The sequence below is a fragment of the Ornithorhynchus anatinus genome, chromosome 21 (genome assembly GCF_004115215.2).
Source record: "Ornithorhynchus anatinus isolate Pmale09 chromosome 21, mOrnAna1.pri.v4, whole genome shotgun sequence".
NCBI lineage: Eukaryota > Metazoa > Chordata > Mammalia > Monotremata > Ornithorhynchidae > Ornithorhynchus > Ornithorhynchus anatinus.
Window position 1 is genome coordinate 677,167 of NC_041748.1, and position 15,381 is coordinate 692,547.

General features: G+C 62.3%; 2 protein-coding genes across 2 annotated transcripts in view; one reads left to right on the forward strand and one right to left on the reverse strand.

The window, feature by feature from the left end:
- Positions 1-237: 237 nt before the first annotated feature.
- TLDC2 (TBC/LysM-associated domain containing 2) lies at positions 238-5,543 on the forward strand. Its single transcript, XM_029048815.2, has 6 exons — positions 238-343; positions 600-743; positions 905-1,057; positions 1,825-1,920; positions 2,711-2,784; positions 5,370-5,543. Exons 1-6 carry the CDS (start codon positions 311-313, stop codon positions 5,503-5,505), a joined length of 636 nt encoding a protein of 211 aa, XP_028904648.1. The 5' UTR covers positions 238-310; the 3' UTR covers positions 5,506-5,543.
- A 424-nt stretch (positions 5,544-5,967) lies between these two features.
- SAMHD1 (SAM and HD domain containing deoxynucleoside triphosphate triphosphohydrolase 1) overlaps positions 5,968-15,381 on the reverse strand; it is a 37,880-nt gene continuing 28,466 nt past the window's right edge. Inside the window, exons 10-17 of the mRNA XM_029049548.1 lie at positions 14,558-14,649; positions 12,783-12,901; positions 12,152-12,291; positions 11,357-11,452; positions 10,408-10,512; positions 8,836-8,973; positions 7,228-7,322; positions 5,968-6,994 (exon numbers count right to left, since the gene is read on the reverse strand). Coding sequence (XP_028905381.1) covers positions 6,985-6,994; positions 7,228-7,322; positions 8,836-8,973; positions 10,408-10,512; positions 11,357-11,452; positions 12,152-12,291; positions 12,783-12,901; positions 14,558-14,649 — 795 coding nt within the window. The 3' untranslated portion in view covers positions 5,968-6,984. The remainder of the gene's footprint in view (positions 6,995-7,227; positions 7,323-8,835; positions 8,974-10,407; positions 10,513-11,356; positions 11,453-12,151; positions 12,292-12,782; positions 12,902-14,557; positions 14,650-15,381) is intronic.

Here is a 15,381-nt window from a genome sequence, read left to right on the forward strand (position 1 = left end):
TTTACTGTAGTGCCTGGCACTTAGTAAGTGCTTAACGCATACCACAGTCCTTATTATTCCGGAGCAGAGCGGTCCCCGGGGACTCATCCGGGGCCGCGAGGTGCCCCGCTCTGGGAAGGGAGGGTGCTGCCCCGCTGCGCTGGCGCGAGGGAGGGACGGTGCGAACGGAGAGGAAGTGACAAAGGGTAAAGAGCGGGTCGGGCACCTGGGTGTGTCCCCTCTTCCCCTCGGGCCAGGAGCTCCGGCGAGGCCCCTCCTCGGACCCGGGCCCACCGCCCACGGACCCGTCCACCACTCCGTCCCCCCGAGGATGAAAGGTCGTGGCTGTCGCTACACCCTGCTGGTACGTGGGTCTTCCCGCCCTCTTGCCCCTCCCTTCCTCGGGGAGACACCCCCGGCACCACCCGGGGCCCGGCCCAGTCCGACCTCGAGGCGGAGGCCGTCCAGGAACCCCCACACCCTTCCGTCGGTTCGTTCAATCCTATTTACCGAGCGCTCGGGAGAGGACGATATAACAGATACGGTCCCGGCCCATCCCTCTCCCCACCACCCACCGGCCCCGGAGCCCCTTCCTCATCCGGGGTTCGTGTCTCCACCAGGCCGGCCAGCTGGACGACCCGCCGCCGGACGAAGACGAGGACCGGGCCGCGGAGGGCCCCGGGGGACCGGACAGCGGCGAGGAGGAGTGGGCCCCGACCCTGGCCGAGGAGAGCAGGGTTCTGGGGGTGGAGCGGCTCAGGCAGGTACGGAGCGGGGGAGACGGGTGCGAGGGGAGGGTGTCCTCACCCCTAATCCGACCGGTGGCCCCATCCTCCTCCCCGACTATCACACGCCCGCCCCACCCGCTCCCTCTCCCCTGGGCCCCGACCCCCAGAGAGCAGCCCCTTCCGCTCTCGGCCCCCAGCTGGACCCCCACCTCCCCCCGCGGGTGACCGGCTGCCTGTGGACCCTACTGTTCTGCACGGCCCGCGACGGCTTCAGCCTGCGGACGCTCTACCGGATGATGGAGGGGCTCAGCGTCGCCGTGCTGCTGGTGGTCCGGGACACCGGCGGACAGGTGAGGGGGCCCCCGGGCCCGACGCCCCCCGAGGCCGGGCCGGGTCCGGCCGGGCCCACGGGCCAGCCGGATGGTTCCGGCCACGCCACCCCGCTGCCCGACCGTCCTTGCAGACCAGCTTGCCCGGCCCCGCTCTCTCTCCCCCAGATCTGGACTAACCCCGGGGGGGGGCCTCTGAGTGCCGGCGGGGACCGTCTCGGTCCGCGCCGGAGCTCGGGGCTGGGGGGCGCCGGCCCTGATGCGGCAGGGTGGTCTAGCGGGTAGAGCCCGGACCTGGGAGTCAGAAGGACTTGGGTTCTCGTCCCGGATCCGCCGCGTGTCCGCTGGGTGACCCTGGGCCAGTCACTTGGCTCCTCCGGGCCTCCGTTCCTTCATCTGGAAAATGGGGATGGTGACTGGGGGGCCCGAGTGATTCAGAGACGGCGTCCAACCCCATCAGCCCGTCTCTCTCCCAGCGCTCGGAACAGTGCCGGGCATATAGTAAGCGCTTAGCCAGTACCGTACTTCTTATCGTCCCCTCCGCCAGGCTCTCTCTCCCAATGCCCCCTGACCCCAGCCAGGGGTGAGGGTGGGCGTCCAGCGGAGGCCTGGAAAGAGCGGGAGGGGCGGCGCTGCTGCCAAGCACCGAGCACAAGGCTGTCAGCCACATTTATCGAGCGCCTACCGGGCGTACTAAGCGCTCGGAGAGCACGCTGCCCCCGGGGCCCTCGAACCCCATCCCGGCTCCCGCCGCCGGGGCCCGGCTGACCTGGCTTCCGTCGGTACAGATATTCGGGGCCTTCTCCTCCACGGCCATCCGCGTCAGCAGCTGCTTCTACGGCACCGGCGAGACCTTCCTCTTCTCCTTCTCCCCCGAGCTCAAGGTGAGGCCGCCCTGCTCCGGGGGGATTCTGGCTGGGGAGGACGGAGCCCGGGCCTGGGAGTCAGGGGGACCTGGGTTCCGATCCCGGCTCCGCCACTCGCCTGCTGCGGGACCTCGGCTTCTCCGGGCCTCAGTTCCCTCATCTGGGAAATGGCGGTGGAGACGGCGAGCCCCACCCGCGACCGGGATCGGGTCCGATCTGCTTAGCTTGGCTCGACCCCAGCGCTAGAGAAGCAGCGTGGCTCAGTGGAAAGAGCACGGGGTTTGGAGTCCGTGGTCATGGGTTCGAATCCCTGCTCTGCCCCTCGTCAGCTGTGTGACTGTGGGCGAGTCACTTCACTTCTCTGTGCCTCAGGGACCTCATCTGGAAAATGGGGATTAAGACCGTGAGCCCCACGGGGGACGACCTGATTCCCCTGTGTCTCCCCCAGTGCTTAGAACAGTGCTCTGCACGTAGTAAGCGTTTAACAAATACCAACATTATTATTATTATTACTGTTCCTGGCACATAGTAGGCGCTTAACGAATACCGTGATACCATGATCACCCCCTGTAAAATGGGGATTAACTGTGAGCCCCACGTGGGACAACCTGACCACCCGGTATCCACCCCAGCGCTTAGAACAGTGCTCGGCACATAGTAAGCGCTTAACAAATACCAACATTATCGTCATCCCGGGCCCCCGGCGCCGGGCCCGCAGCCCCCTCCCCCGGTCTCACCCCCTCCGGGCTCCCAGCCGACTCGGGACCCGGCCCCCCCTCCCATGGTGGTCGGCGTTGCCCCTTCGCAGGTGTTCAAGTGGACGGGAAGCAACTCCTTCTTCGTCAAAGGAGACGTGGACCAGCTGGCGATTGGCAGTGGCAGGTCTGTAGCTCTCCCACCCCAGGATGCCATCTTCCCATCCGCCGGGGGTATTTCTTGAGGGCCTCCCGGGTGCAGAGCACGGTACCAAGCACTCCCGGGGATTCGGTTCATTAGTTCGTTCATTCCATCCTATTTATTGAGCGCTTCCGGTTTGCGGAGCACCGACTAGGCGCTTGGGAGAGCACCGCAACCAACGGATACATTCCCGCCCACAAAATGGGGCAAAATTCCTGTCTGCAAAATGGGGATTTAAGACCGTGAGCCCCATGTGGGATATGGACCGAGTCCAACCGGTTGTTTTGTTTTTTTTTTTTAATGGTGTCTGTTAAGTACTCACTATATGCCAGGCACTACGCCAAATGCCGGACTTGATCACGGCGCCCAGCGCTTAGGACAGTGCTTTGCACACAGTAAGCGCTTAACCTATGCCATCGTTATCGTCATCACAGCTAATCAGGTTGGACACAGTCCGTGCTCATTCATTCATTCATTCATTCAATAGTATTTATTGAGCGCTCACTCTGTGCAGAGCGCTGGACTAAGCGCTTGGAATGGACAATTCGGCAACAGAAAGAGATAATCCCTGCCCGTTGACGGGCTTACGGTCTAATCGGGGGAGGCGGACGGACAAAAACTAGCAATAAATAGAATCAAGGGTCCCACTTGAGGCTCGCTGTCTTCATCCCCATTTTACAGATGAGGAAACTGAGGCCTGGAGAAGCGACGTGACTTGCTCAGGGTCCCACAGCTGACAAGTGGCGGAGCCGGCATTGGAACCCGGGTCCTTCCGCCTCTGATTGGTTTCTATCTCCCCCCGGTGCTTAGTACAGTGCCGGCATATAGTAAGCGCTTAATGAATACCATTAAGAACAAAAAAAAAGCCAGGCGCTGCCTTCCAGTCCGGCCTGCTAGAAACATCATAATAATAATAACAATAATGTTGGTATTTGTTAAGCTCTTCCTATGTGCACAGCACTGTTCTAAGCGCTGGGGTGGTTGCAGGGTCATCGGGTTGTCCCACTTGAGGCTCACAGTCGCAGCGTGGTTCAGTGGAAAGAGCCCGGGCTTGGGAGTCAGGGGTCATGGGTTCGAATTCCACCTCCGCCACTTGTCAGCTGTGTGACTCTGGGCAAATCACTTCACTTCCCTGGGCCTCAGTGACCTCATCTGGAAAACGGGGATTAAGACTGTGAGCCTCACGTGGGACAACCTGATTACCCTGTATACCCTAGCGCTTAGAACAGTGCTCTGCACATAGTAAGCGCTTAACAAATACCAACATTATTATTATTATCCCCATTTGACAGATGAGGTAACTGAGGCCCAGAGAAGTAAAGTGACTTGCCCACAGTCCCCCAGCTGCCAAGTGGCAGAGCGGGGATTCGAACCCATGACCTCTGACTCCCAAGCCCGGGCTCTTTCCACTGAGCCACGCCGCTTCTGTAACGTACGCTGCCAGTGGCCCCGACAGCGGCCAAATCCGCCTGCGGGGATAAGTTGCCGCTGACCACGCGGGTCTGCCCTCCCCGCATCCCAGCCCGGGGGTGGCCAGCTGGTAGCCGCAGCTCTCTTGTCGCCGGCCTCAGTGGGAATGGCTCCTTTCCAGCCCAAACACCTTTGGAAGACGTATAGTTCCCCCCGCCCACCCAACTACTGGACCTGGGAGGCAGAAGACCTGGGTTCTAATCTGGCTCCAGCATCCCGGCTCTGCCAGCTGTGTGACTGTGGGCAAGTCACTTAACTTCTCTGTGCCTCAGTGACCTCACCTGTCCAATGGGGATGAAGACTGTGAGCCTCACGTGGGACAACCCGATGACCCTGTCTCTACCCCAGCGCTTAGAACGGTGCTCTGCACATAGTAAGCGCTTAAATACCGACATTATCATCATTATTATTATTAATCCTGGCTCTGCCACTTACCTGCTGTGTGACCTTGGGCAAGTCACTCGATAATAATAATGGCACTTCTTAAGCACTTACTAAGTGCCACGCACCCTTCTAAGCGCCGGGGTAGATACCGTTTAGTCAGGTTGGACACAGTCCTTGTCCCACATAGGACTCACGAGCTTAATCCCCATCTCACAGATGAGGTCGCTGAGGGGCAGAGCAGGAAATGAGTTGCCCGGGGTCACACGGCAGACAGGTGGCGGAGCCGGGATTGGAACCCATGACCTTCTGACTCCCAGGCCCTGGCTCTAGCCACTAAGCCACGCTGCTTCTCTCTGTGCCACAGTCCCCTCGTCTGCAAAACGGGGATTCGATACCTGCGCTCCCTCCTACTGAGAAAGTGAGACCCATGTGGGGCCTGGGTCTACCCCAGCGTCTAGTACAGCGCTTAGCCATAGTAAGCGCTTAAATACCGCAATTACCGACCACACCCCCCGTCTACACCCACTTCGCTGACTCTCACGCGCGCACGGGTGTGTGCCGGGGGCCCGGGGGGATGGTCCCACCGCCCCGGCACCGCAGACTCGAAAAAGCAAAGCCACCCCCACGTACGTCTCGGGCCGGGGTCCCGCCGGCGGGATGCGGGCGGCTGCGGGTCCTCCGGCCCGGGGGTTGAGGCCGAGGGCTCCCGTCCCCAGTGGCCGGTTTGGGCTGTGGCTGGACGGAGACCTGAACCACGGCGGGAGTAGCCCCTGCGCCACCTTCGACAACGAGGTGCTGTCTCACCGGGAGGAGTTCCGCATCCAGGAGCTGGAGGCCTGGGCCCCGAGCTGAGGCCCTGCCCTTTCCCCGCCCCTCCGACCTCCCCACCAACCCCCCCCCCCCGCTTCCGGGAGGGGACCCCCGTTCCCCACGCCGCCCCGTGGGGCGGGTGCGGGGTGGATTCCGCCCGTCCTCCTCGATCGAACGCCCGACCCAGGCTGACCCCGAGGGGCCCTCCGAACCTCTGCCCAGACGCCCGGCCCGGGGGTTCCCGACCCAGCGCCTGTGGACGAGACGAGGCCTCCCGGTCGGAGCCGCGCCCGCCCGAAGACCCCGAGCGGCGGCCGGACGGCGACCCTGGGCCGGGGAGGCCGTGGGAGTCAGGTCGCCCCAGTGGGGCGGGGGGTGAAGCCGGAGGAGAGCGGACAGGTTTCCCGTGCCCTTCTCCTCGGTGAGGACAAGAGGTGGGCGTTGGCCCGTGGGGTTGGGGAAGGAACCGGGGGGGGGGCGGAAGGAAGATAGGGAGGACCGGGATACATTCAGGAGGTTTTATTGTTAAGTGTCACCAGACCCCGTCGGGCAGAGAGACTCCGCGGCCCCCTTCCCCCCGGGCCTGAGGCCCGAGACCCTGAAATCCAAGTCACGGGGACGGGGCGGGATGAGATCCTGACTGTGTACGGTAAAATCGAAAGACAAGAGACCCCGGCTTGCGTCCTCACATCCCGGCGCGCCCCCGGAGAGAGCCCGCCGCGAGGCAGCGTCCCTCCGAGACACAGCTGGGGTAAACCGAGGGCGCGGCGGCCGACGGGGACCGAAGGATGACCTCGGCCTCGGCCCGGCTGCGGTCCCAGCTCCCCCCGGAGACCTTCCGGCGTCCCCTCCAGCCGGCGGGGCCCGGGCCTCCCCCGACCCCCGAAACCAGCCTCGTACGTCCCCGATATGTGCGTGTTTGACCCCGAGGCGGCCCCTCGGTCGCCGCCGGCCCCGAGCCCTCCGACTATTTGATATTCTGCCAGTTGAGACTCGGGCCCCGTGGTGAGCGCGGCTCATTCGCGGACGATGTTTTCAAATGGCAAGCCCAGAAAAGGCAACTGGAGGAAGGAGCTGGCCGAGCTGGCCCTTGTCATTCGGGGAGGGAGGGTGGGAAGGACGGAGGACGGGCGGACGGACAGCTCTGCGAGGCCCCGAGGCCAAGGCTAGTGTGCGAACCCAGCGGACCCCAGGGGAAACCCCTTCGTCCCGCTCCCCCGGCCGGAGGCCGGCTTCCCGTCCCGGGGGCGGGGGGCGGAGCGGGGGGACGTGAGTCCAATAGCTGGGCAAATCTCGCCGGCCCGGGGCCCGGTCAGACTTGCCCCCGTGAGTCGCGGAGAGAGGCAGAGGCGAAGGAGGAGGGGGACGACGGGAGGACGCTTCTGGGGGACGGCCGGGCGGCGAGGCTCGGATCGCTTCACAGTCTTCCCACGCGTATGCGGCGGTGGCCGGGGGCGGGGGTCCCCGATCGGTCTGCTTCCGGCTCCGAGAGTCCTCGGAGCACGAGGGGGAACATCAGACTCAAAACCCTCTGCGAGAAGAAAGAGGGGCATCGGATGGCCCGGGGCCGTCTCCTGGCGCCGTGAACCCGCCTCCCGTGCCGCGCCCCGGCCGCCCGTCACGAAAGGACCTCCCTCCCGCCCTCGGGCCCCCCCCGGGAGTTCACCGCGGACGTCCTCCGGCCCGAGACACCCGGGGTCGGGGCGGGGGGGAGGGGGGGGAGGGTCTGCCCGGGGCCGGGAGGGGGCCGACGGTCACTCATACAGCCTGGTTCTGGTCTTCCGCGCGTTCTGGAGGGAGGGCGATCTATTCCAGTTGGGTTTCCTGGGCGTCAGTGCCGGGGCCACCACGTCCCCGTCCTGGCAGGGCGGGAGGAAAGGGTGACCGGGATCGCTCCCAATTCCCTCCGTCGAGGGATTCCTTCCCCCGGGCTCGGGCTCCCCCTCCTCCGGGCCGGCGGACTCCCAGCTCCAGCCGCTGAGCGCCGGCCAGGAGGCCCTCTCTCCCCCGTTCAGAGCCTCCCTGAAGGCCCGCCTCCTCCAAGGGGCCTTCCCTGACTGCGTCCTCCTTTCCTCTTCTCCCACGCCCTTCTGTGTCGCCCCGACTCGCTCCCTTTCCTCATCCCTCTTTCCCAGCCCCACGGTGCTTAAGTCCACATCTGTCATTTATTTCTCTTAAAGCCTGTTTCCCTCTCTAGAGGGTCAGCTCGTTGTGGGCAAGGAATGTGTCTATTGTTACAGTGGACTCTCGCAAGGCCCCAGTACAGCGCCCGGCGCACGGTGAGCGCTCAATAAATACGACTGACCCACCCAAAGTGGCCCACGGCGCCGGCTGGTCCGGCCTCCCGACCAACCCTTCGCTGGCCTCGGGCACCCCGTACGGGTCCAGCTGGTGACCCCGGCCGATCTGTCCAGAGGGGCTCACTGTCCTTTCATTCATTTATTCCTTCGTTCATTCGATCGTATTTATTGAGCACTTACCGTGAGCAGAGCACCGTACTAAGCGGTTGGGAGAGTACGATATAACAACAAACAGACACATTCCCCGCCCGTAACGAGCTGACAGTCTCGGTCGGGGAGGGATTCCCTCGGTTTGGACTCTCCCAAGCACTCGGTCCGGTGCTCTGCGCATAGTAAGTGCTCGATGAACGTCTGCAGGCTTCGAGGAGGGAGGGCGTTCCGGGACGTGGGTGAGGGGCGGCCAGCCCCCCGCCCGCGGAAGGCACTCAGCTCACCGAAACGGCTGCTGCGATCGGTTCGGGTACGGAAGATGCGTCGTGGACAGGGAACGTGTCCGTTCACTGTCATACTGGACTCTCCCAAGCGCTTAGGACAGTGCTCCGCACCCAGTGAGCGCTCGGTAAATCCGACTGCCGGAATACGTCCGTGAGCCCCGGGGTGGTTTCGAGAAGCAGCGTCGTCTGGCGGGTAGAGCCCGGGCCCGGGAGTCAACCCGGCTCCTGCCGGGTGACCCTGGACAAGTCCCTTCGCTTCTCCGGGCTTCGGGTCCCTCGTCCGGAAAACGGGACCCCCAAAGGGGCCGGGGACCGCGTCCAACCTGATTAGCCTGAATCTACCCCAGCGCTTAGTACGGTGCCCGGCACGTAGTCAGCGCTTCACAGCTGCCGTTGTTATTACTTTGGGGCGGAGCCGAGGCCTGAGAGTCTGGCGTCAGCCGCGTGACCCCGGGCGAGTCACTTAGCTTCTCTAGGCCTCAGTTTCCTCGTCCGCAAAACGGGGATGAAGACCGTGAGCTCCGCTGTGGGACGCGGACTGGGTCCAACCCGATTAGCCTGGATCTACCCCACTGCTCAGCACGGTGCCGGGCGCAAGGAATTAAATATTAAAATATCTAATATTAAAAGAAACATACCTGTGGCTTGGTGAAGTTGTTCTTCATACACCACTCGACGAAATAGTGCCTGGCAGCATCCAAGCTCTCTTCGTCGGTCTTCTTGCAATAAACCCGGATGAGCTGTTCGGCAAATCTCTCCGGCAGGAAGTGGGACACCTGGCAGAGAGGGAGGGAGACAGGGTCACTTCCACGCGTTCGTGCGGGCGCACTCATTGAGCGCCTCTTCACTCCTTCATTCGATCGTATTTCTTCAGCGCTCACCGCGCGCAACACTGCACTGAGCGCTTGGAAGGAAAGATTCGGCAACGGAGACGATCCCTCCCCACAACGGGCTCAGGGCAAAGAACCCAACTAAGCGCTCGGAGAGCACAACAGTAACAGTAAACGGATACGTTCCCTGCCCACCCCAAGCTTACGGCCCAGAGACGAGTCTCGCGTCACGGCCTTGGGTCCCAAAGGCGGGACGATCTTGAGGTCGGCCCTGCCAGGGCCCCGGTTTCCTGTTTTGCAATCGGTGCTATTTACTGAGCGCTGACTGTGTGCAGAGCACTGTACTAAGTGCTTGGGAGGAGACGATGCTGGCCCCCGAGTTTACTCGCCCGATTGATCGGTGGTCTTCTCAGAGCGCTTACTACCTGCAGAGCACTGTAGTAAACGCTTGGCAGAGGATAATACGACAGTCTGTGGCTAAGATCCCGGCCCACAGGCTTCCTCGCCCAATCAATCGATGGTATTTACTGAGCACCTACTCCGTGCAGAGCTCTATACTAAGCACTTGGGAGAGTACAATACAACACAGTAAGTAGACAGTGGTACTTATGGAGCGCTTATTACGTGTGGGTCACCGTACTAAGCGCTCGGGAGAGCACGGTACAACAGAGTGGTGGGCAAGATCCCGGCTCACGAGCTCACTCACCCGATCGATCAACGGTATTTATTCATTCAATCGTATTCATTAATAAGAATAATAGTGTTGGTATCTGTTAAGCGCTTACTATGTGCCAAGCACTGTTCTAAGCACTGGGCTAGATACAGGATAATCAGGTTGTCCGATGCAGAGCTCCCAGTCTTCATCCCCATTTTATAGACGCGGGAACCGAGGCCCAGAAAAGTGAAGGGACTGGCCCAAGGTCACCCGGCTGACAAGCGGCGGCGCCGGGTTTAGAACCCACGACCTCGGACCCGCAAGCCCGCGCTCTTTCCACTGAGCCACGCTGCTTTATTGAGCGCTTACTATTTGCAGAGCGCTGTACTACGCGCTTGGGAGAGCACGGAGGGGGCGGCAAGAGTCCAGCCCACCTCACCCAGTCAATCGAGGACATCGATCGGACCCTTCTTACGTGCAGAGCGCTCTTCTGAGCGCTTAGGAGAGCACAGCTCCACAGAATTAGTAGAATCGCTCGCTGCTCGTAACGAGTTTACGCCCGGTCCTCCGCCAAATAATCCAGCCCCGCCCCCGGCCAAACCCCCACCTAACATTCCCTCCAAGTCCACCCCCGGACCATCCCAATCCCAGGCCTCGCAGCCAATGGGAGACGCGGGTTTTCATCCCAGCTCCGCCGCAAGCATCGTACGCGTTACTATCACTACCTGGTCTTTGGTGATGATGACGGCTTGGCTCTCGTTGCTCTTGCAATAGAAGCGGACGTTGTCGATGGGATTCTCGTCTTTCATGCCGTAATCGATATTGATCACCTGGGCAGCAAACCGTCAGCTCTTTAGGGGCGGGGAGCGTGCCCGCTAATTCTGCTGCATTCTCCTCTCCCAAGCGTTCAGTGCAGTGCTCTGCACACAGTGAGCGCTCAAAAAATACCGCTGATGGATCGAGTGAGGGAGGATGGGCCGCGCTCCCCGGAGGCCCTGGGGGTTCTCCCACAGGCCCAGTTTTCCATGGAAACCAGATCCCCTCCACCTCAAAAGGAATTGGCAAGTTGAGGCAGGATGTGATTTCTTTAGCAAGTAGTTCGGCCGCTCGTCTGCTGGGTGACTTTGGGCAAGTCACTTGGCTTCTCTGGCCTCAGATCCCTCATCTCTAAAACGGGGATGAAGACGGGGAGCCCCAGGTGGGACAGGGACCGTGTCCAACCCGATTAGCCTGGCTCTATGCCAGAGCTTAGCCTGGAACATAGTCAGCGCTTAAATGCCACAATTATTATTATTATTACCATCATAGCGGAATGCCCACCCGCCGCAGCCCACCCCGGGGCGGGGAATGGGGAGAGAGAGGGAAAGAAAGAGAGGGAAAGGATGGAGAGAGTGTACGTGTGTGTGTGGGGGGGGGAGGGTGGTCTCTGGTGAGGATAATAATAAATGATGATGATAATTGAGGTATTTGGGAAGGACATAACCTGCGCTAAGCTCTGGGACAGATATAAAATCATCAGGAGGGACACAGTCCCCGTCCCTCATGGGGTTCCAGTCTAAGTAAGAGGAAGGCCAGGGATTGGATCCCCAATTTGGAAACGGAGGCCCAGAGAAGGGAAGTGACTCGCCCACGGTCGCACAGCAGGGAAGGGGTTTTAAGGGAGAGGCGACTTACGTCCACTATGAAGTCCTCCGCCTTCAGTTCCACCTTCAAGTCGATCCCGGTCGGAGAAGAGGCGGCGACTTCCCTTCGGAGTTTATCGTACTCCTCCTGGGGGGGCGAACGGCGGCAGGCCCGTCACCCTGAACTCTGCCAGCCCGGAACGCGCGGGCCCTCACCGGGCCCGGGGACGGGGCCCCCGCCAGCCCCCGCCCGGGAGGACAGAGGACCCCAAGTCTGCCCGAGGCGGGTGCGAGGAGGGTTTTCCTAGCCCGAGCTGATGTCCCGGCGAAGGGGTGGCCGCGCGAGTGCCGCCTAGAACCACCCTGGTTGGGCCCAAAAGGGAAGACCGAGGGTGCGGTCGGGAGAAACGGGGGCCACCCCGCACCAGGCTCCCCCGGCCCCCTCTAAACTGTCAACTCCTTGTGGGTGGAGAACGCATCTGTTATCTCGTCCTCTCCCAGGCGCTTAATACGGTGCTTTGCATAGAGTAAGCGCTCAATAAACACGACCGAATCAAAGACCCGTCTCAGGTGGAGGGCCCAGGCCTAACCCACCGGGCTGCCCGGGCTCCAAGGAGGAGGGGTCTCGGTGGCCCCAGGCTGAATGTGGCCACCCTGTCCACCGGCACTACTGTATCATCCCCTCCCGAGCGCTCGGCCCAGCGCTCCGCACCCAGTCGGCACTCGATAATCGGGGTATGGGTTAAGGGCCTACCCAGCCCGCCCGCCATCCCCCCGCCCCGGCCCCGCCGCCCCCGTCCTCCTCCGCCGCTGAGGCGGGAGCGGCCCGCCCGCCCGCCCTACTCACGGGCCCGATCTTCCTGTCGTGGGAGGGCTGCGTCTCGCCCACGTACTTGTAGAGCTCCCGGCGTTCCACTTTGCGCAGGATCTCCTGGGCCTCCGCCAGGTTGGGGTCCGAGGAGTGCAAGATCTCCAGAAAGATGTGATCTGCCCAAGAGGAGCCCAGGCCCCCTCAGTCGGCCGCCGGGGGCCGGGCCCCGAGGGCCCCGGATCCCAGCCGAGTCCGTCAGCCGCCGAAACACCAGCCAGCCGGGAGATCGAGTCGCCCGGCTCCCGGCGGGGCGCGTGAGCTCGTCGGGGGCGGGGAACGCGTCTCCCACCTCCGCTGCACCGTCCGCCCCCCGTGCTCCGCACGCAGTCAGCGCTCAATACATAACTGTGGCGTGGCTTAAGCGCTCACCACGCGCCGGGCGCCGTACGAAGCGCCGGGGCGGATACGAGCAAATCGGGGCGGACGCGGTCCCTCGTCCGGCACGGGGCTCGCCGCCTCAATCGCCGTTTTACAGATGAGGGAACCGAGGCCCGGAGAAGGGAAGCGACTGGGTGCGGACGCGGCGGGGCCGGGATTAGAACCCACGACCTTCCGCCTCCCAGGCCGGGGCCCCGCCCGCTGCGACTGAGGGAGGGCCCGCTCTCACCGGTCAGCTTGGAATAGGCTTCCATGTCGTCGATGGCCGTGGAGATCCGGAAGGTTTCCCGGCCCTCGGCCCCACGGATCCGCACGAAGGGGTCCGCTTTGAGGAAGGCATCGGTGATCCTGCGGGGAAGCCGGCGATCCACCGGGTCGACCGAGCGCTACCGCGCCCTCGGCCCGGGATCACGTGGTGTGATCACGTGTGAAGATGGGCTCACCGTCTTAATCCCCAGTTTACCGAGGAGGGGACTGAGGCACGGAGAAGTGAAGCGACTCGCCCCCTGGTCCCGCAGCAGACACGTGGCGGGAGCCCGTCACTGGGCAGGGATCGTCTCTATCTGTTGCCAAATTGTACATTCCAGGCGCTGAGTACAGTGCTCTGCACATAGTGAGCGCTCAGTAAATCCGACTGAATGAAGCCGGCATTAGAACCCAGGTCCTTCTGCCTCCTGGGCCCGGGCTCTAACCTCTAGGCCACGCCGCTTCTTAATGTCGAGCAGCGACGGATCGGGACGTCTGGTGCTTTGAGGCTGGGGGTGGGGAGGGATGAAGGGGACAAATCCAAGGCTCAGGGCGGCGCAGAAGGGAGGGAGAGGAGAGGAAATGATGGTTTAGTCGGGGAAGGCCTCTTGGAGGAGACGGGCTTTTGATAAGGCTTTGAAGAGGGGGAGAGCGCTGATCTGGCAGTGGAGAGAGCCCGGGCTTGGGAGTCAGAGGTCATGGGTTTGAATCCCGACTCTGCCACTTGTCGGCTGCGTGACCGTGGGCAAGTCACCTCACTTCTCTGAGCCTCAGTGACCTCATCTATAAAATGGGGCTTAACCGTGAGCCTCACATGGGCCAACCTGATGACCCCGTATCTCCCCCGGCGCTTAGAACGGTGCTCCGCACATAGTAAGCGCTTAACAAATACCAACATTATTATTATTATTATTATTATGAAGGGGGAGGGAGTCCCAGGCCAGAGGCGGGACGTGGGCAAGGGGTGGGCGGGAGACAGACGAGACTGAGGTACAGTGAGGAGGTTGGAGTTAGAGGAATGGAGTGTTGGAGTGGGAAATCAGCAAGGTAAGATTGGATTGCCTTGGGGAATTAAGCCTGTGAGCCTCGTGTGGGACAACCCGATGACGCCGTATCTCCCCCAGCGCTTAGAACGGTGCTCTGCACATAGTAAGCGCTTAACAAACACCGACATTATCATCAGTGCCACCGACCTCTCGCCCACGTCCAGCCTCCGGTCTGGAACGCCCTCCCTCCTCACATCCGCCCGACGACGGCTCTCCCCGACTTCAAAGCCCGGCCGAAGGCCCATCCCCTCCTCCGGGAAGCCTTCCCCGACTAAGCCTTCCTTTCCTCTTCCCCCGCTCCCTTCCGCGTCGCCCTTGCGCTTGAATTTGCTCCCTTTATTCGCCCTCCTCCGTCCCCACGGCACCCACGTCCACGTTCGTCATTTCTTTAGACTACTGTCTGGCTCCCCCTTCTAGACCGTAGGTTCGTCGTGGACCGGGGACGTTTCGAATTCGCTCCCTTTATTCGCCCTCCTCCGTCCCCACGGCACCCTCGTCCACGTTCGTCATTTATTTAGACTACCGTCTGGCTCCCCCTTCTAGACCGTGGACGCGCCTACCGATTCCGTTATACTGCGCTCTCCCAAGCTCTGCACCCGATAGGCCATCGATCAATATGATCGATTGACACTGGCCCTCTGCCACCCACCCGATCGGGGGGGAGAGGGAGAAGGGTCCGAGGTGGGGGGGTCGGGGGCCCGCCGCCACTCACATGGTTTCGATGATGTTGCCGACCTTGTGCTGATAGGCGCGGCGGTGAAGGCAGTTCCTCGTGTGGAACATGTCGTAGAGATTGCCGACTTCCTGCGGGGAAAAGGGCAACGGTCCGTCGGGGGCGTCTCCCCGAGAGCCGGCCGGGGGACGCGGAGAGCTGGGCCGGACGCTTGGGACGCCCCGACCGGCCGGGAGGACACGATCCCTACCGCCCGGGAACTGACGGAACGGGAGCGCTGCGCCCGGCGAGGCCGAAACCCGGGGAGGCGGCGCGGCCTAGCGGGAAGGGCCCGGACCCGAGGGCCGGAGGACGTGGGGGTCTAAATCCGGCTCCTCCGTTCAGGTCTGCTGGGTGACCTTGGGCAAGTCCCTGCACTTCTCTATGCCTCAGTTCCCTCGTCTGCAAAATGGGGATGGAGACCGGGAGGCCCACGGGGGACAGTGACTGTGAACTCGTTGTGGGCAGGGAGTGCGTCTTGCTTATTGTTGTACTCTCTCGGGCGCTTAGTACAGTCCTCGGCACACGGTGAGTGCTCAATTAGTATGGCTGAATGAATAAGCTTTGCACCTACCCCAGCGCTCAATACAGAGCTCGCCACATAGTAAGCGCTTAATACCATAAAAAATCCGCCCCCCCCCCCCCCAAACGAGAGGGCCTAGGAGGTGGGGAGGGGGCTCCCGAGGTACTGCTCCGGCCCTCGTGACAGGTCCAGTCCCAGTCTACAGAAAAATCATTTCGCCGTCTCACGAGAAGCAGGGCGGCTTCACGGATAGAGTCAGGAGGACGTAGGTTCTAATCCCTGCTCCGGTTCCTATCTGCTG